The 20,708-nt window shown below is 41.5% G+C and overlaps 1 protein-coding gene and 1 long non-coding RNA gene across 4 annotated transcripts in view; both read left to right on the plus strand.

Annotated features, from left to right (window-relative positions):
* The window catches only part of IPO8 (importin 8), a 51,016-nt gene extending 43,807 nt beyond the window's left edge, over nt 1-7,209 (plus strand). Inside the window, exons 23-25 of one of the 2 annotated variants that reach the window (XM_062616527.1) lie at nt 1,581-1,817; nt 2,484-2,600; nt 3,318-7,209. In XM_062616527.1, the coding sequence (XP_062472511.1) occupies nt 1,581-1,817; nt 2,484-2,600; nt 3,318-3,415 (452 nt within the window). In that variant the 3' untranslated portion in view covers nt 3,416-7,209. Of the gene's footprint in view, nt 1-1,580; nt 1,818-2,483; nt 2,601-3,317 lie in introns of those variants that run through there. The other variant, XM_062616529.1, reaches the window with a different exon arrangement.
* A 6,898-nt stretch (nt 7,210-14,107) lies between these two features.
* Nucleotides 14,108-19,453, plus strand: LOC134162578 (uncharacterized). 2 transcript variants are annotated; one of them, XR_009964371.1, is made up of 4 exons: nt 14,108-14,780; nt 15,142-15,291; nt 16,728-17,033; nt 17,203-19,453. It is a non-coding gene; the product is annotated as an uncharacterized LOC134162578 (long non-coding RNA). The 2 variants fall into 2 exon arrangements; XR_009964372.1 differs by having other exon boundaries at nt 16,728-16,794.
* Nucleotides 19,454-20,708: the final 1,255 nt, after the last annotated feature.

Below are 20,708 nucleotides of genomic sequence, written 5' to 3' on the forward strand. Positions count from 1 at the left end.
CAAGTCTTCTTTGTCCAAATGGAAAGTGATTTGTAAAGTAGGATTTGAGACAGCTGAGGTTCCTGGAGTAGTCTCTTGCTGCTGTGTCTGCCAGAAGAGAAAAAACATCAAAGAATGCCTTGTGGAGGGAATTGTGAGGAGTGAACTTTACACAGCATTGCAGGCAGATATGCGTGGCTGTATTTGGCTTGGAACAGGAGGTAGATGGTTTGAGGTCTAAAAATTAGATTGGATGTAAGCAGATCATGTAATCCACTCAATTCACACATGATTGTTCTGTAATGGAATTACAGAGTTCTCAATGCATAGGAATATGGCATAGAAACAGCGCAGTAATTTTCAGATCACTGTGATTCTGGCCCTGCTTGTTGCAGATACTCATCTTTTTTCTTTCTAAACTGCTACAAGAAGAACTGAAGGTTTAGAATTGGAGGGGGATTTTTTTTATCTGGATTATAAATCCAGAATAGTTTACTTTAGGTAAGAAATAGCAGTGTTTAGAATTGCATGGTGGAGTTGCATTTAATTCAGGATGTAATAGTTGTTTCATAAATGGATTTGAAGGTAAAGCTGAGCAAAAGATGCAATATTAAGTTTGTTCCAATAAGAGGACACTCTGAAGAACAGTGAGCAGGAATTTGGTCTGCATCTGGTTTTCTCTTTGTTTTATGTCAATTTGTGAAGTCTGTGCAAGTCTGTTTGTTCATTTGCCCCTCTACTTTGCTCTCATGAGACCCCACTTAGAGTACTGTGTGCAGTTCTGGTGTCCTCAAATGTAAGGACATGGAGCTTTTTTAGAGGAAGTCCAGAAGGAGGGCTGCAGGGATGGTGAGGGGGCTGGAGCAACTCCCCAAAAAAAAAGCTGAGAAAGTTGGGGCTGTTCAGCCTGGAGAAGAGAAGGCTGTGTGGAGGCCTCATTGCAGCCTTGCAGTATCTGAAGGGGGCCTACAAAGATGTTGGAGAGGGACTCTTCAGGGACTGTAGCCATAGGACAAGGGGTGATGGGTTTAAACTTAAACAGGGGAAGTTCAGGTTAGATATAAGGAAGAACTTCTTTACTGTGGTGGTGGTGAGGCACTGGAACAGGTTGCCCAAAGTAGCGTATGCTCCATCCTTGGCAGTGTTCAAGGCCAGGCTGGATAGGACCTTGAGCAACATTGCCTAGTGTGAGGTGTCCTTGCCCATGGCAGGGGGGTTGGAACTAGATCGTCATAAGGTAGTTTCCAGCCCAAATCATTCTATGATTCTGTGATAATTTAAAAAGCACAGTGATGAAACAGTTTGACAAAGACACATTTCATAAAAATGTTTGGATCCTGTAATTGCACTATGACTACATAAATGAAAGAAGAAGAATATAGTAGTTTCACATTCCCCTGGTGTGCTTAGAAACAAAAGTTTAACTGATCTTGAATGCAGGAAACATTAACAGCTTCATTTTTCCAATTCTTCAAGACTTTGGGGAAGGGTAATAACAGAGGGTCCCCTTTCCAGCCAAAACGTAATTGTTCTTCACTCAGTCATTGTTTCCTCATACTTTTTAAACTTTGCTTGAACAAAATACATAAATGCTTTTGCAGAAGAGATACCAAGTGATGAGGACGAGGCAAATGAAGTGAGCCAGGCAATGCAGGAGAACCATGGTTGTGGAGGAGGAGGAGGAGGTGGTGGTGGAGGAGAGGAAGAGGATGAAGATGATGATGATGATGACTGGGATGAAGATGCATTGGAAGAGACTGCTCTTGAAGGATTCAGCACACCTCTTGACCTTGAAAATGGAGTTGATGAATACCAGTTTTTTACACAAGCACTTTTAAGTATGTGTTTGCTAGTTGACGGAATGACATAACATGATGAAATAATTTGGAGATGTTTATGATCATTCTTTTCTTTTTAAGAGTAGTAGTTCAGATTAGTGAAACTGGAAAATGTGATTTTACTTTCTAATGTTAGTCCTAAGATTTTTTTGCTTACAAGTACCACAAAAACAAATGGTAGCAAATACAGCCAGAGATGAATTATCTTCATGTTCTCTTTCAGAACATTTCAATCACAGCCTAAATAAATGAGACTCGGTCACTAGAGGAACTCCTAAATATAGAAATACTTGTCACATTCTAGATGTTAAAATCCTAATGGAGAAATTATTTTGTGCCTTTCCTGTTTGACTACTCCTGTTGCTTTTAGTTTTGGTATGAGTTTGAAATCAGAAGATTTACTTCATCATTGTTCAAAAATAATGGATACATGGTTAACTTTCTGTTTCAGAAAACAGGGGGATATAATTAAGTTCCCCAAAACAGATCGCTTTTATTACAGTGGGTATTCTGTGCTAAGAAAACTGACAGGAATACTGAACTCATTTTGCAGTGCAAATTCTGTTTTAAAACCAACCAGGGATTCCATGTGTTTCATTTTGTTCTTCTGAAATTAACTTGCTATATAACCTGATAATCACTTTTCCTTCGTTCCTGTTCTAACAGCTGTGCAGAGCCGAGATGCAGCCTGGTACCATTCGCTGACAGCACCATTGAGTGAGGATCAGAAGAAACAGCTGCAGGAGATTTATACATTAGCAGAACACCGGCGAAGTGCAGCAGGTGAGGCACTTTTCTGGGGCCATTTTATCTGTTGCAGAGATGCTGGAACTGCATCTAATCTGTAACAACAGAGAGAAGAAATCTCTGTTGTTGTCAATGTGCCAAGTAAAACTTCCTGAGAAGCATGAGTGGGATATCACACTTACATTATTCCTTGCCCGGAAGTATGTGTTATTCAGAATACTCTTGCTTCTAATTAATTGCCTTCTCATTACCATGTGCTGCTATTTGAACAGGGTCTGAACTAGCTTTGCGCAATCTGACATTTGAAATGAAGAGGAAATTAAGACAATATCTAGCTGTCAGCCAGGCAATTGATGAAGATTTCTATAGATTATTATGTGTTTAACAGTTTTGTGACTTTTTAACTGCTAAAATTACTGTCACAGTCAGTGTAAGGTTTTAGATGCTTAGAAAGCTTGCATCATGGAAAATAAATTCATATTTAATAAAAAACATGCAGAATAGTATCACATGAACTGATTCTATAGAGGATTAATTCCTAAGCTTATTTCTCAGTTATAGTGGTGTGTGCATGTCTGCATTTAAAGAAAATCTGAGTGTAATTTATTAGTGTCACTGCATTTCGGGAACGATATTTTGACTCAATTGAGAGTTTTTTCTACAACTGTGTATTCCTGGCTGAGCTGTATTGTCTCTGACAAAAGCATTTTCAATAGGCTGTTTTTCACATCCTTTCCCTTCTTTCAATTCTAGAGGCTAAGACAATAGAACAACAAAGTGGCTACACATTTGACAGCAAAGGACTGATCACAGCATTTAACTTTGCTGGAAGTACTACCGGTGGCAACTGAAGGATCGGCTGCAAAGGTCAATGGGAAGGGTCTCATCATTACATTTTCTTGAAATCATGGTGACTTCTGAGTGATAGGGGAGGGTAATTTAATGCTGCTGAAGGTTTCCTGGGAAATAGCAGTGTGCTTCCCCTGCCAGAATGTTCTTTCTAACCAGCTACTGTAATGTACAAATTCTTGTGGTGTTTTTATAATTTGAGATGGAAAGGAAACATTTGTCCTCAAGGAAACCGAATGACTGGGAGGAGCCAGGCTGCATCTGATTGAGTTGCACTTCTCAGGTTTTTGCTGTGCAGAATTGATAGATTCATATGGATAACAGTGCCTTCTGTTGTACATGGGTTGCCTGAACAAATGGATTTTGGAGTGCATTATAATTTTTTAAGTGTAAGGACATTTCTTGATACACTGTAAGCCTTGGTTCCATGTTTTCCAGTCACCTGCTTTTTACTACTCGGTTCAGTTGTTTGTGGGTTGCATATGCATTGCTGGATTCAGAACATTATCTTCTCTATTTGGTGCAGACCAAATGTGTAGAGGGAGGTGTCTTTTGGAGTTGCAAAGCATACACTGGTTATGTCGAAGGGTCTTAACAAAACTGCAGATTTTCCCTTGATGCAGTAGTTTTAAATTATTTCTCTTAGCCATGAAATCAACTTGCTTGAGTTACGATGACATGCATGGCAGGTGGCTACCCTAAACCTACACTGATATTACCTCCTGCCTGGGCAAGCGGAGTGGCCCTTGCATGTAGATGTTCTACATGACAGCTTTTTATTTCCACTATTTTTGATTAATATTGGATTTTAATTGGGATTCTATAAACCTCTTTTCTGGTTTTATTCATTCGTTACCATTCCAGTGGTAGTACTGAGTAATGTGGTACAAAATATTTACAATATTTTATTTATCTTGATAGAAGAAAAATAGCTCCAAACTTATTTCTTCTGACTCTTATACTTCCGTGATTGCATTTCTGGTCTGCATTCCTGTTGGCTGTTCTTGTTGCATGCTGAAATTCCATCATCTGCCAGATTTTTTCCTTAATTTTGAAGACTGGTTTCTCATAAATTGAAACACATCCAACAAATTTTTTGTGAACATGTTAATCTGAGAAACTGATAGCAGTACTAATTTGATTAGGTGCCCCTCCTTTAGACTTACTGGAATCGCAGTGGTGTAGCCAAAATAAGTAGGGGTGCTTTAGAATGTGAAGTTTGGATTGGAGATAAAATGTTTAGACCAGATATTGTCTCTATATGTTAATTTGTTTATGATTTAGAAATATTTACGAAACAATTTTAAGCACATACTGATAGTGTATCTTTACAGCAGTGCCCCAGCTGAGAAGTCAAAGCCCTTCCCATACCCCATCAGATTTCCATTGACTGTAATGAATTACAGATTGCTGGCCCTGCCCCATGCTGAAGCTTTCATTTCATGTACCTCAGAGTACTTATAATTCAGTCTGATAAATCTGAAGCACTCTGTGCTTTGGCTTCTGGAAAAGGCCAGAGTGTCTCTGCCTGTTTCTTGCCCCATTTTCTGAGCCTGGCAGCTGAGGGGCAGAAGGTTCCCTGCTGCTTTCCTTTTTCCTGCACCTTTATGTCAGACTCTCTCCTGTGCTGTTCTCTGCTGCTGGTTCTTTCCCACCCTTCCCCAGCAGCTGGAGATTAAAGTTGCCCTGGTTCGTGTAGGTTTTTCACTGCTGCTACTCAATAGCAACAGTGAAAATTTCTCACTTTTAGGTCTGTTGAACATATGGAAAACTGTGAGAGTTCCAGGTTCTGTGTTTCCAAAAGGGAACAATACACTGAGCTGCATTGGGCAGGCTCTTCAAGCTCAAAAAACAGAGGGCCAGGACATCCTTTATTTTGAACATCAGGCCATGAAAATGATAGGTCACTTTTGCTAATTTAGGCCCGGGGGTGAGTTGACTGAGACGGTAGGAAAACATTACATCCAGTTTGTTGGGGAGTTTCTCAGAAACCATAGAAGTTTTGAATTCCTTCATGAATTTAAGGAATGTGGTTTTTTTGGAAATTAAGGACATGGACATCTTCTCTCTTACCTGAAAACTGAAGTGAAGTATTAGTCAGGTAAACTGTTTAATCCCTTTATTATCTTATTTTTAAAAATGAGATTGTTGAATTGGGTTTCTTTAAAAGCCCATTTGCCTTCTCTACACTGGCATGCAGAGTAGAAGAGGGATTTATTTTTCTTCTGCTAATGAGGTTGCTTGCACAGTCACAAGCTAATATTTAGGAGTTGATGTGTTCAAGGAAAAATCTGCTTTTGCATAGCATCTTTGTGTCACTCAGCTGAACTATGGCTGCTCCCTTGTTCTGCTTCTTGTATACTTTACAAATCAGCTGCCAAGAAAATTTCACCCAGATGTTTCTTACAAGGGGTTTAATCAGCAGCTTGGAGTCGGGTATCTTTGTTGTCTGTTTTGCAGTGGGGATCAGAGGTGTCTGAGGGGATGGCATGTAAAAAGGTTAAATGCCCTTCCCTTCCCAGGAGATTCATGAGCAAATGTTTCTACTGGCAAAAGCAAATGTTAATTATTTTATTCCTTTTTTTTTGAAAAGGGTTTTCATCCAAAAAGATTTATTGGGCTCTAGCCTCCACTTTAACATATGGTTCTCTTTTAACATGATAAATATCCATTTGTACGTGATCATAAATAGGTAATGGATTTGAGGGATTTCTTTCTGACCTGTGTCCAGCTTTGTACTACATTAAAGGGAGAGTAACACAAATGTGCATTAGTGTCTCACTTTGAAGCCAAGGTAATAATGGAATATCAGGTACCAACATCGGCCAATCAAGCATGATGTATTTGCCATTGAAGTGCAGAGAATCATGAATGTATTGTAAAATAAATCAAAGGCTGATAAACAGTGACCTGTGTTGCCACATGTTCATCTTCCTAATGTGTGAAGGTGACTTGTATGGGCATCATGGGGGCTTTACATAGGAAATTAGCATTCTGTAGATGATAATCATAGCAAATGTTAATTTACATGATAAGCTGCTTTTTCAGATAAAATTAACTGATCCTGGGTATTGAATTGCATATGCCGTTTTGTCACTTTGAAAAGAAAATGAGATTCACCATATGTTTTGACTGTTACTTTTTACTCTCTTTCAAAGTTGAAGGTCTTGGTTTGTTTTCATTAAAACCAGAATCTTTGATGAAAATGGCCAGGTCCAGGAAAAGTACAGAATATCAAGCTAAGGAAAAAGCTAAATCCCAAGCCTCAACAATCCCCCAAAACCCACATGTGCACAGTCTGATTGAAATAAATGTGCTTTGGGAGTGTAAGTCAAAATATGTAAGAAATGTTACACAAAATGATATTGAGAGATTCTTTGCTTTAGGGGGAAAGGCTGCCTGCCAGGGTGTCAGGGAAACATGAAATTAACTGCTTTAGGACATGCCCTTTGCCTGTGAAGTCCGGGCAGTTTGTGACTCTGGAGTCCGTCATACATTGTAGAGGAGAGACAGTAGGACAGTAGAGGATTTATTTATTTTTTTACTATAAAGCAAGAGTCTGTCTTGAGACTTTGGTGAACATGAATGATTAACTGTCTTTTGTGTCCAGAATCCTTTTTTCTTCCCTCCTTTCTTTCTATTTGCCAACCAGTGTGTTATCAGATATTTCAGGGGTTGTTGAAAGTACCTGAAAAGTTAAAGATTAAACAATTTTTTTTTTAAATCCTATGGTTCTTGAAGCAATGCAACCTATCCATTGCATTTCTGTCTGTAGAATAAAGTCTCTCTTTTGACATATTCAGATGTCACAGAACTGCAAAACCCCCTCATTTGTGCCTGTGGTTTGATGAATGTTTCTGTGTTTTACTTCTTGAGGGTATGGGTACTTGTATGGATGCTTTGAAATCCCCACACTTTGTACTGAAATTAAATCAAAGGATAGGCAAAACTGCACTATGTAATGGAGTACCCAGTTCTAGTCCTGAGATGCCCTCGTCAGTCTTATGATGATGTTTGATAGGCTGGTGGTCAGTTCTTCAAGGATCTCCATCTCTGAGGACATTCTTGAAATCCAAGAGACTCTGAATCTTTGCATGTAGACAGATAATCTGTATTTCCCTGGTCGCAGGAAAGCATACAGCAGACATGGCTATCAGCTTCTTGATCTTATGAATGAAAATAGCACTCTCTTCTGTCGAATGTCAAATTTTACCCCAAAACAGATGGCGTACAGAAGATGTGGATGTTCTTAGTGTGTTAGAGGAAGCCAGATATTCTTCCAGAAACCAGAAAGTCTTAGCCTAAAGCCATATCATAAAGGATATGTGAGAGGATATATGTACAGTTCAAGCTGCTTGCTTTTGACACCTCTTCCACAGCTACTATTTTTGTAAAGCAAAACAACAAAAACCAGTATAAAATAAGAAAGAACTAAAGCAATGCTTGTGCACTAGACAGGTAGAAACTTCCCTAGCCTGTGGATCTAATCCCAGTACTCACTGCAAGTGCACCCACATACTTTTAAAATAGAACATGCAACAAGTGTATGGATATCAGTACCCTGAATCTGATAGCCATTGATGAGAAGTAATGACTTAATGTGAGTTTTCACTGGCAGAAAACATATGCATCCCTTTATGCCTTCCATGATGGGGCCACAGCACTGATGGATAAGGGAAGAGCCACTGATGTCATCTGCCTGGACTTTTGCAAGGCATTTGACACTGTCCTGCACAACATCCTTGACTCTGAGTTAAAGAGGCATAGATTTGATGGATGGACCTCTCAGTGCATGAGGAATGGGCTGGATGGTTGTGCTCAAAGAGTTGTGGTCAATGGCTATATGTTCAGGTGGAAATCAGTGACGAGTAGTTGTCCTCAGGAGTCAGTATTGGAACTGATCCTTTTCAACATCTTTCTTGGCAACATGGACAGTGGGATCGAGTGCACCCTCAGCACGTTTGCTGACAACACCAAGCGGTGTGGTGTGGTTGACACACTGGAGGGAAGGGATGCCATCCTGAGGGACCTTGACATGCTTGAGAGGTGGGCCATTGCCAACCTTATGAAGTTCAACAGGGCCAAGTACAGGTTCCTGCACCTGGGCTGGGGCAATCCCAAGCACAACTATGGGTTAGGCAGAGAATGGACTGCAAGCAGCCCTGAGGAGAAGGACCTGGGAGTTGGGTGACAAGAAACTGAACATGAGCCAGCAGTGTGTGCTTGCAGCCCAGAAAGCCAACCGTATCCTTGGTTGCGTCAAAAGAAGCGTGATGAGCAGGTTGAAGGAGGTGATCCTGCCCCTCTGCTCTCATGAGACCCCACCTGCAGTACTGTGTTCAGCTCTGGGGCTTCCAACAGGAGAAGGACGTGGACTTGGAGTGAGGCTACAAAGGTGCTCAGAGGGCTGGAACAGCTCTCCTGTGAAGACAGGCCGAGAGTTGTTCAACCTGGAGAAGAGAAGGCTCCAGGAAGACCTAATAACTGTTTCCCAATACCTAAAGATGGCTTACAAGAAAAATGGAGAAGGGTGTTTTACAAGGGGATGTAGTGACAGGACAAGGGGGAATGGCTTTCAAGTGGCAGAGGGGAGATTTAGATTGGATATTAGGAAAAAATTCTTCACTATGAGGGTGGTGAGACACTGGCACAGGTTGTGCTGAGAAGCTATGGCTGCCCCATTCCTGGCAGTGTTCAAGGCCAGGTTGCAGGGGACTTTGAGCAACCTGGTATAGCGGAAGGTGCGCCTGCCCATGACAGGGGCAGGGTTGGAACTAGATGAGCTTTAAGGTGCCTTCCAAACCAAACCATTCTATGATTCTGTACTAAAGGGCTACCTAAAACACTCTATGTCTAGGGAGCTAACTGATGAACTGCTTCCTGACTAGAGTTTTGTGGAACAGCAGTTCAGAGAAAATCTGCAGGCATATGTAATTGTAATGAATAGGGAAAGCATCCAGTTTCATTGAGGTGTGATGTATTTGATATGATCTCAGATTTGCAGTGTTCCCGATGTTGCTTGGATCTTCTGCAGGAGCATCCAAGAACTTTGTCCCATGCCTTTCTCCAGGAAAAGAATGTAACTGGGCAGCCCCAGATTTGGTGGGATGCTTCGAACTTGGGGTCAGAAAGCAATTCTTATTACAAGCGGGTAGTTTTCCGTATCAGAGAAATGAGGTGAAAATGGTATATTAATGCAAGGATTGTCTTTATAGCCTGTATAGAGGTTCACAGTTTTAAGTGCTTGGCTATGCACATGGTGCGGTAAGAGTTGAACTTTCAGAGGCATCAATTTCTCCAACATTTAAACAACAGCATCAGTTCCAGGATTCACCTGAGGTGAATGGAAAGTGTTGGTCAGGGGCTGCTTGCTGGACCATCTGGGATTATGTTAGGTGAAGTGAAAGGGTAGTTTGAAACTGTTGAGCAGCAAAAATGAGTGTTTTCTTGAAATGAGATTTTAATGTTATGTTCAGGTATGTTTTAATTTTTGGATTTCTTGCCCTCACTCAGAATATAAAATCACTACATAACATGGAGGCCTGTTGACTTTTCACAGAACCGCTTACTGTTGGAGGGGTTAATCCAAGAATTGTTCCTCATTTTTAGGCATTTTTAACATGTTTGTTAGTGAAGTTTCACATACCCCTTTTTCACTACTCTCCATGCAGAGAGGACTTGGAAATGAGCTTAACAAAAGGAAAAAGAGCAGCGCTTTGAAAGAGGAGACTGTGCATAAGGTGGTTATTTTTAGAAAACAGAACAACTATGGCCTCTGAAGGAAATAGAAAACAAATATTTATACAAAAGTGCATGAGGTAAAGAAAGAATTTAAGACAATATAAGCAGGACTCCATTCTTTGATCACAGCCGTAATGGTTGTTTTTTATCATTGATAAACAGTGTGTGAAAATTGCTTTTGATTGCATGTGCTGTTGGTAGTATGCTTGACATCACCTGCAATGTTTTTGGGCTCAGAAAGACACCAAAGAGGCCATGCAGATTTCTTTTGATATTAAAAGCAAAAATAGGAGCCCATGCCTGCAGTGAGGTAGACCACTCTGTGCTACGTTAGCAGATTGAATTACAGGTTCATCACCTTTGTAAGAAGCCTGAAATACTAAACTATGGGTTGGCTTTGAGGGTAAGAATTGACAAATGCAAAGTGTGCATCGATGACAAGAAGAACCTCTTCCTAGCTCAAAGAATTTTGGACAGTGTTCTCTGAAGCTGTGCTGAATTTGCTTTAAAAATAGTAATAAATCTTACTGCTTAGGTCGAATGTTACATCTGTTGTGCATTTCTATGGGAGGAATAATATTTCTTAAAAAAAATGTAACATGCCACCTACCAAGGATCCTGATCTCATTTTACAGCCTCTCTTCATGCAGCCATAAAACTGACTTGCAAGAACACCGCAGAATTCATTTTAAACAAATGTGTGTGTTAACAATCCAGAGTTAATATGTGCATTTATGTAGCAGTGTCTGTTTGTTAATCTCAGATTTGTGAAGGTAACTGTTCACATGCACACTTTGCCTGCAATAGAACACAACTGTTGTTTAATGGAGATGATATCATTACAGATCGGCCAAATACAATTCTTAAGTTATCAAACTAGTGAAGACAGCGCTTCTGCACCAGAGCTTAGGCCAGTCTTCCGTGCGTGGGAATCCTGCTGAAAGTGCAAGCCCAGTATTTGTATCAGTGGAGTATTTTCCTGACAGTGAGTTGCTGAAGTAGCCTGTTTGCTAACAGGCACAACTTCCTTGGGTGAGGCACTGGAACAGGTTGCCCGAGGAAGCTGTGAATGCTCCCTTCCTGGAAGGGTTCAAAGCCAGGCTGGATGGGGCCTTGAGCAGCCTGGTCTAATGGAAGGTGTCCCTGCCTATAGCAGGGCACTGGAACTGGATGATCTTAAGGTCCCTTCCACCCAAACCATTTTATGATTCTTAATTGTACTGATTGATAATGCTTACCCTTTTCTGTGTGGGGCACTTCTGTGCCACAGTGTCTCCAAGAGCAGTGGTTAGTGGCCTATTATAACTGGGGAGGTTGAGTTAGTATAGTTTGCCCAAAGCTGTAGCAGTGTGTTGCAGCTGGCATGAGAAATTAAAATCCTGTCTCTGTAGAAGTGTCTGGGAGTTTTGCCATTTGTTTTAACGGAGCCAGGATTTTGCCCAAGAAATTTGCTAGGTCCTAATGTTTGGATCACTGCTAATACTTTTCCGAAAAGCTCTGTCAGAATGTAATTTATGAAAATGCTTAGTAACAGTGAGTTCCCCTATTGAGCTGCAATTCTCATCTGTCTAGATGTGACATTCTTTAGTTGTATCTTTTGTGGGTTGCTTGGTATGATGAGCTGTCACGTAGAAAAATGGTTCTCGCCTAGCTGATGAATGACATCCTGACTGTTAATTTCTCTTGAGTCTTTGAAGTGAACCCGTTGACGTGGGAGCAGAACTCTAGGTGACCTGTGGTATCATCTGCACCATGTATCACGAGTGTTGTGAAGCTTGTAGCCTGTCTGCAGGTATTAACAAACATGCTGGTTTGGTTGTGAAACTGTATGTTGTGATTGTAAGTGTTCAAGGCCAGGTTGGATGAGGCTTTGAGCAACCTGGTCTAGTGGAAGGTGTCCTTGCCTGTGGCAGGGGTTGGAACTGGATGAGCTTTAAGGTTCCTTCCAAACAAAACCATTATGTGATTCTGTGATTGCCACTTTTAATGGGTTCTATAAGAGTATTTTTTACCAAAGTAAATATATGGCTCCTTTGCCACCTCCTGCCCTCTGACAGAACATTGATCTTTTACCTAGAATCACATTCTTAAGCTGAATTCTATCTCCAGATCTCTTAAAATGGTCATTTCTCTTGGTTGGTCCCCAGCAAAGGTGAAAGGTAATCAGTGTTTGCTTCCTCTTATTATCAGAGATGTTAAATGAATAATTTAAATACTGTATTTGCCTGTTTGATTAAGTTACTGGGACTTCACCAATCTCATGCAGTATCCTACTGAATTTATGGGTTTTCTGGCAAACTCAAGCTACATGGATTTGTGTGCACATCAGGAATACTCTCCATAGTCATCTTAATGAGATTCAGAGTAAAAGAGAAAGAGAGAAAGAGTCTGTAAAGGTCATATCAGCATATAAATAATGGATGTTTTCCTTTTTTATTAAAGATATTGGCCTTCTGTCTCTCAGCACCTTGTAGAGCAGATCATGCAGTGTCTGTATGGAGAAAGCATAACCTGTGTCTCCTTTTCCTCCTGCAATGAGTATCTTTCTGGAGGATGCAGGGGGTTAAACGAAACTGCAACAAGAGAAATAGGAGAGCACCAAAAGCATCTGAACATGCACTGAACAGAACTAGCTATCACCATCCATTTCTATGTATAGACCACTCAGAAATGTGTTGACATCAAGTGAGATTAAACAGATGCAAGGAGTCTAGTTTTCCTTGGTACAACAAGGTTCATAGTTGTTGAATTCTGCCGAACAAGAATCAACTCAGGGTAAACAGCATGATTAGCTCCATTTGTATTATTGTTCTGAAGAAAGACTGACAGGATCTGTCTGCATCATTGTAGAGATAAAACACACCAGCACCAGCAACATGGCCGAGTCTCCCAAGCATTGTTTTCACTGGAAGAGCAAGCATGGAAATTCTCAAAGGCAGAGTTAGTACTCCTGGTGCTCAGTTACACAATATTTATCCTTTTTGTACTGTTAATCGAAAGGTTCACTGATCTCATGAAGATAAGGTAAGTAGGTTGCTAATACTTTCCCACCGTGCTCCTCTGGTAAGCATGGCTGATTTCAGAACCCAGGGCCGTCTGAGTCACTAGGTTGGAGGGTCTGAAGGGCTTTTCCTGACTGCCAAAGGTTCTTCTGTGAAGAAGGGAGAATTCTACAGTCTCAGATTGCCTCAGTTCTTTCTGTTGATTCTTCCTAGCTGCTGCAAAGGCATACTTGATTGTTTAATGGGATTTGCTATGACTTAGTGATTGATATTCTTCTAATAAAACACACATACTGAAAAACCGCTGCCACTGTGTGGCTGAAGTAGCGGCTGTTTGTGGTTGCAAATCATTCCAGGCTGCCTGTGACACAAGGAAGGATGGGGGAGAGTGCTTATGTTCATCTTTGTCTGTTATGATCAGGCTTTGTTAGCCTCCTCTTTGCTGTCTGCTTTAGGAAGCAGTGGTCTTCCAAGGCATCAGGATATTACCTTAGATCTTCAGCTTCTGCGTTTTGTGAAAAAGGATTCTCACTTAATCATGATTCTGGATTTCTGTGTCTTCCACTCACATCTTCAGGGCTGTGATCTGCTGAATTAAGAACAACTATGGAGTAATCCAATTTTTTCTGTCAATACGTATTACTACAAAGCACGGATTATTAATCATGAAATTTTCTTACTACTGTTTCTTTCTTTAGATACACTACTGTGTAAAATGTTTTCAAATAGATTTTGAGCAAGTTTTTCAGTATTTCAGGGCCCAAATTCTGATTGAATGTAATTCTGTCACTATAGAGGTTGGGGAAGATGCAGGAAATGTGGCAAACAAATCAAAGGTTAACTATAAGAAGAAAAAGATATCATTGCTTTGTTTATAAACTGTAAATACTCAGTTTTATAGCTTCATGTTCTTGCTTTGTTCCTGATTTTAGGCTGGGGGGAAGATTTGTCTTTTCATTTGGGTACGAAGTTGTACTTGACTGTTAACTCCAGATTTTACTTTGTGACAGTACTGCTGCAGGAAAAAAAGCACTGGCTACTTAATGCCAAAGAACATATACCAGTTTGTTTTGTTGCCGTCTTTGTGGCTTCCATCCAAGGTCACTTCTGCTACAGAGCACCTGAGTCCAAGACTCATTTTGCTGCAGGAGATTGCCTAACAGGACACTAACAGTTCATAATGTAATGAATTTCCAAAGCAGTATTAAAGCAGTGGGAAGCATTGCTTCCTTTCCTGAATGCTTTCTGCTTCACCATATAGTTTTATACAATAGTATTTTTTTTTACTGTTTTTCATAATATCCCCACTTTGGTTGAAGAAAAATAGGGGGGAAAAGATGACCAACTGTGGGTATGATTAAAGACACACAGGTGAGCACTGTTATGTGTATTACTAATGAGGACATAAGGGAAAAAATAAGCACACCATCTGGTTTTAGGTACCTAATTTAAGTTAGGAGGCTTATCTTGTTAGGCTTTTGTAGGAGAGTGTGGGATAGGCAGAGTTGTGCTCCTAAGCCATCAGATGCTCTAAATCACCCCCTGGCAAGCCTGCTTCCTTCTTTTCTTGCAGAGCTGGCTCAGGGAGATGAACCATCCAGGTTGGGTGGGTAATTCAACTAATGTGAGTACACCCACCTGGTGGATTTGTTTGGAGGGGAAGGAGAAGCACTCAGGAAGATTATAACACTCAGTAATCAGAGAATAAAAGTCTCTGTTTCTTGTTTGCTGATTGTGTGCAAGTGTATAGTCAGTTTTGCTGATGCTTGTGCAAGAGAGAGATTCTGAAATGTGAGTAATTTGATGTATAGGCTTTGTCTTGTTACAGTAAATTACAGCCTTTTCTTGCCCAGGAGATGAGTTATCTCTCTTCCTGTTTTAGAGTGTTATGTTGCCTTGATTGCACCATGTATTGTGAAAATTTTGGCGCTTTTTATTTTTGTCTTTTCCTGTAGATGCTCTAACACAGGTAAATGGTGCTACAGCATTCAGGAAACTTGTCAGGCTGCATTCAGGTCAGCAGTTCATCAGTGAGTGCTATGAAAGATAATCTATGAATGTCAAAGTTGCAGGACCTTGAAAAAAGGCAGTCAGCAGGAGCAGCTTGAAAATCTGCTGAACAGAAACACCTAAAGGTAGGTAAGGTAGTGATTATGAATGATTGAATGTGCCAAGCCCCTGGCTGTGTGTCCAGATTCTGGGCTTTGTGGTGACCATTAGCGTACCCTTTAGGATTAGGGGGAAACCCTAAAGAAGGGAAACATACAACCTGTGGTTGGGAGTATGTTACAGAGCTAGATTTCCTATCAATTTCTGTTATTATCCCTGTTTGAGAACTTAGAATCACTAAATAGCTCAAGTTAGAAAGGAGCTTAAGAGGTTTCTAGTCAACCTGCTGCCCAAAGCAGGGTCAGCTTGGAGATAGAGAATATTGCTTGGGATTTTATTGAGTCAGTCTTGCTGTTCTTCCTGTAGGATGGGCAGGGGGAATTGAGGATTGGCAGTGGTGAAATGGCTTGGCTGGGCTGTGTGAGCAGAGATGATTAGCAGGGCAGGTGTTTGACTTGTTCAAAATGTGATAATTGCAATAATCTTGAATGAAGTGGCTCTGCTTCAGACAGTTGGAGGTAATTAGACTTTGCATTTGAAAGGACATGATCAGAAAATGCAATAAGCATTAGGCATGAGTCTCACCAAATGCAATTTCTAGCTCTGGAAACTACGGCTTGAAGTAGCATTAGCTTCAATTGCTAGGGTATGTCACTTCCTCAGAGCAGTTCAGAAGTTGAAACATGAACTATAAAGTTGTGTGGGAGGGGAAGGTATGAAAGGTATAAATTCTATTGCATGAACTATAGATGTGTAGGAGAGGGAGATATAAAGGGAGAACCTACATGAGAAATCAATGTCTGCTTGGATTGCAGTGTCAGCAGGTGTCTGGTAGGTTCTGCTTGCTGAAGGAAGCAGGTGGCTTATTATTCATAAGAGAAGAAGGAGCATCTGACAAAGGATCTAAGAATGGGAGAGCCAGATGAATGGAGGGATCTATGGAGGTTTCAAGGAGATGGGTTGTGACCCCCATGTTCTTAACCTTTTCCAAGATGACAAAGCATATTGCTGAAGGAGGAAAGGCTGAACAGGGAAATACTGTCTTTTAAAGGTTGAGAAAGGCACCTGCAGTCATTTACTTTGTGTTACTGCAGGGGAAAGTAGAGGCACATCCCTACCCTGCAACTATTTGCTCAGCCCTAGTACAGAGATGCACATCCAGCGCACCTGTGCCATCCAGTCTCAAGCTTTGCTGCCAAATTTCAGCTTCTTTGCAATGATTCACTGATTGGAGGTGCAGATGTGTTGCCTCTTCATGGGTGCCTTGGAAAGCCATATGGGGAGACCAGCCTGTATGAAGGTCTAGATAAAAATGTGGCAGTGAAGAAGAGGGGCCATGCAGATATACACAAGCTTAGAGAGAAGACAGTTATTAATACAGTTACGAAGCTCATGCTTTCTCCTTCATAGCAATTTAGAACATGTTTGTAACTCTTTCCTGTATTTCTACTCTCATTTGCAGGGGAAATGTTTTTCCTCTGGTACCAAGCCCAGGTCACTGCCACAGAGCCAAAGCCTGCCATGTTCAGGTAGAGCTCTGCCATGAAACACCCAGGCTTAGCAGTTCCTTCAGAGCCCCCTTCATCCAGTTTCATCTGCAGCTTCTTCTCCAGAGGACACTGCTGTGCCAGTGTTCAGTTCATCCTGTCAGCTATGTGGCAGGGAGGGAGGATGGCCCAGCAAATCGGGGGGACATTGTGAAAGGCGCCTCTGGCTTCTCCTCCTGCCTCTGCTTGGGCAGGCTCCTTCAGCTGAGCAACAGTCACAGGTTTGTTCTTGGCTTCCTGCTTGGGCTGCTCTATAATCTTTCTGTCTGTAATCTCTCTCTGTCATTTCTCACATACTGTTTCTTTGCGGCCCACTGGAACCCAGAGATTTTCACCCTTGCAGATATCTGAATATCTTCAATAAGGGCTACCTTTCCTATTTCCTTGCAGAGAGCTGCTATTGCTGAAATAACTGCCTCCTAATCTGAACACAGCGGGGAGTTCTCAGGAAGATCATACTTCTGAAAATGGCTGTGCTACACCAAACCAAGGAGCACCTCAGCTCATTAGTTGAGAGTTGCAAAACCTGAGTCCTTAAAACCCTGACTGAACTGGTACAGCTGAACTTCTGTACGCTGTTGATTACAATACTTGATTGCCTAAACTGCTTACAGTAGCTAAAAATATCTGATATATTCCAACTATCAGTGACACATGCAGCACATAATACTGGATGCCACCCACTGGCTTGAAATGTTTTTTCACCATGTGCCTGACTTGCTGCAGGAGCCAGAAGGCAGGAAGAGAGACAGTTGGGGTGACATTGAAAGAGGCTCCCTTATTACTTACCTAACTTGGATCAGTTTGTGGTTCAGAGTTTTGTAGTACTAAAAGCTCTTTGCAAAGTGTGATTATTTAAATTGGTGCAGTCTCTCTGATGATGTTGGAGAGCTGCTTCTAGTCCAGCATTTCTCAGGAAAGCTGATAGCAAAACCCATTCCTATAGGTTTTACATACTTCTGACACTGTGGTTCGGTCTACTGCAACCTTTGGGTCCATGAGAAGATCATGTTGGCCTCAGCTGTACCATCCTATGGGTGACTAACGCTTAAAAATCTAACATTTTGAGAATAAAGATAGATCTGTTTTTCACTTTGACATGTTCGTGGGTTCCTTCTGACAGAGTATGCATGCCAGTCAGACTCAAGGAAGAAGAGACCTCAACACCCACCATCACCTTGATTCCCTAGGCCAGCTGAGGATCCAAGGAAGGAGTGTTTGAGAGAAGATCCTGTATCTCTATATACATTTTCTGATGCTGTAACCTCTACCAAGCACCCCTTTTGGCAGTTTTCTGAAAAGCCCTTGTTAGCAGGATACCTTTTCTTCTTCTTTCTACCTTTGTCTTGCATTTGGCTCCGTTTCTGTTTAATTCAGGGAATGGCAGAATGCCTTTGTTCAGTGTGACAATCCTTGGTTATAAGAGTCACAAAGCTGATGCACAAGAGCTTTACTTCTGTGCCTGTTGTTCCCTTCACTTGCAGGAAGGATGTGAAGTTTCATCTACAACAATCTTACTTTTAGCACAAGGGCTTGTTCTCAGGATTATTGTTAGCATGGGACATTTTAACATTATATATTAGAATTCATATGATTCTAGAAGTCTCTGCTTCATTTCTCCCACATGTTCAAATAATGGCTGTACAAAGGAGAACACTCATCTAGCCTGTGCCAAGCAAGAACTCATTTCTGCAATTGATGTGCCATCACCCAGTCTTTGCCTGCAGGACTATGTTCTGCACAGGAAGAGTCAACTGTAGAGGGAAATCTCCAGAAGCGGAGTACAACCATTTATAAACCTCTTGCAACAAAAATCAAGTGTTTGCCATTACAAGTCATGCCTGGGGACTTCCATCATGTGTGATTTTTCATCCCATGATCTTCAAGAATGACGTACATGTAACTTTTAAATCTTCTAATACTGTGAATGTTAGGAAGATTAGGTCAGGCAGAGCTCAGCTAGCCATCAAGACGATTTTCATGCTTTGTCACCAACTATTTGTTATTTAGCCCAGAAAGCTAAATTTGTGGTTAGGTTTGATTGCACAAGGTGACAGGCACAGGCTTAGCTTCCCTCTTCTTTGCAGTATTTGAAGCTTAATTGGTGGTTGCAGAAAGAGTCCAGATATCTTCAGAGACCAAAACGTTTAAATCCAGGTGAGAAATACTTCTATCAGACCAACATATTGTGCCAAGTAGAAGAGAGCTTCATTAAAGCAGAGCCATGTCTGTTAAGTCCCTGTTCTGAAATACTAGTTTTCTGACCTGATTAGTTATATGGGGATTTTAGAGGGAGACATGAAGCACCCCCAATTGCTCTGTGAACTATCTCAGCATACCACTCCTTTTCCAGAGATACACATCTCCTAGTTTCCCTGGTCTCTGTTGTGACTAGATCCATCCCAGGGAAAATATTGTATGCACTTTTTATTCTCTGCAAAGCAGGAAAATGCCAGTTTTACATTAGCAAAGGAATGAGAGTTTGATAGAGCCCTCTGTCTGCTCCACTGTGATATGTTAGGCAGTAAATTTACTAATGGCTTCTGTTACCCACCATATGACTGTGTGGCAAATATTATGGTTTGGGAGCACAAGTCTAGGTAATATGTGTCTGTGATTTAAAGAGGCAACAGATTAGCTATGGCAGTGTGTTTGTAATGGTTTAACCCCAGCTGACAGCTAAGCCCCGCAGAGATGCTCTTTCACACTCAGTGATGGGGGAGAGAATCAGAAGAATAAAAGTGAGAAGATTCATGGCTTGAGATAAAGCGAGTTTAATAAGTAAAGTAAAAGCCACATGTGCAAGCAAAGCAAAATTCATTCACCACTTCGCATTGGCAGGCAGGTGTTCAGCCATCTTTGGGGAAAGCATGCCATCATGCTTTCCTCGAAGCTTTACATGACATGTAACGGAAGACAAACACCATTATGCCAAATGTGTCCCCCCCCCCCTTCTTCCCCCAGCTTTACGTGCTGAGCATGATGCCATATGGTCTGGTGTATCCCTGTGGTTAGCTGGGGATAGCCTGTCCTGGCTGTGTCCCTTCCCAACCCCTTGTGCACCCCCCGTCTGCTTGCTGGTAGGGTGGGGTGAGAGGCAGAAAAGGCCTTGAGTCTGTAAGCACTGCTCAGCAGTAACTAAAGCATCCCTGGATTATCAACCCTCTTTTCAGCATAAATCCAAAACATAACCCCATGTGAGCTACTGTGAAGAAAAGTAATTCTACCCCAGCCAAAACCAGCACAGCATTTCATCCTAATGAACAAGAGCAAGGCCTGACCTACCTGACCTAGTTGGCCTTGCTTTGAGCAGAACACTGGACTAGATGACCTGCAGAGGTCCCTTTTGGTCTAAATTATTCTATGATTCTAATACAGCTGCCTGAGCACATAGGCAGGGTCAAGGGCTCTTTATACAACTGGTGCTGGATCCATTGCTGCTGCAGCTGCTCTTGGACAGACATTTGTCTCCAAGTGCTGTCTTCATTTCTTGTAATGAGTGTGGAGGCACTCAATAGGTACAGTTTCTGGGACTGTGGTGTGGGCAATTGTGCAGTTTGAACACTCCAGCACATGGTAATTTGAACATAGAATCATAGAATGTTTAGGGTTGGAAAGGACCTTGCCTCTGCCTCCCTCAGTTCTCTCCCTTCCACCATAGAGGTGGTCATATTAATACCTGTCTGTAGTACCTGTACCAAAGAAAAATCCCTGCATCCAGAGAGAGCCCCTTTGGGTAGGTCTGGTGCTTTGTGAAAGGCTCAAAGTTCTCCAGATGTGAAAACATAGAATCACTGAATCGTAGAACAGTTAGGGTTGGAAAGGACCTTAAGATCATCAAGTTCCAACCCCCCTGCCATGGGCAGGGACACTTCACACTAAACCATGCCTCCCAA

The sequence above is a fragment of the Pezoporus occidentalis genome, unplaced genomic scaffold, assembly GCF_034315485.1.
Source record: "Pezoporus occidentalis ecotype Australia unplaced genomic scaffold, CSIRO_AGI_Poc_V1 ctg19, whole genome shotgun sequence".
NCBI classification, from domain to species: Eukaryota; Metazoa; Chordata; class Aves; order Psittaciformes; family Psittacidae; genus Pezoporus; species Pezoporus occidentalis.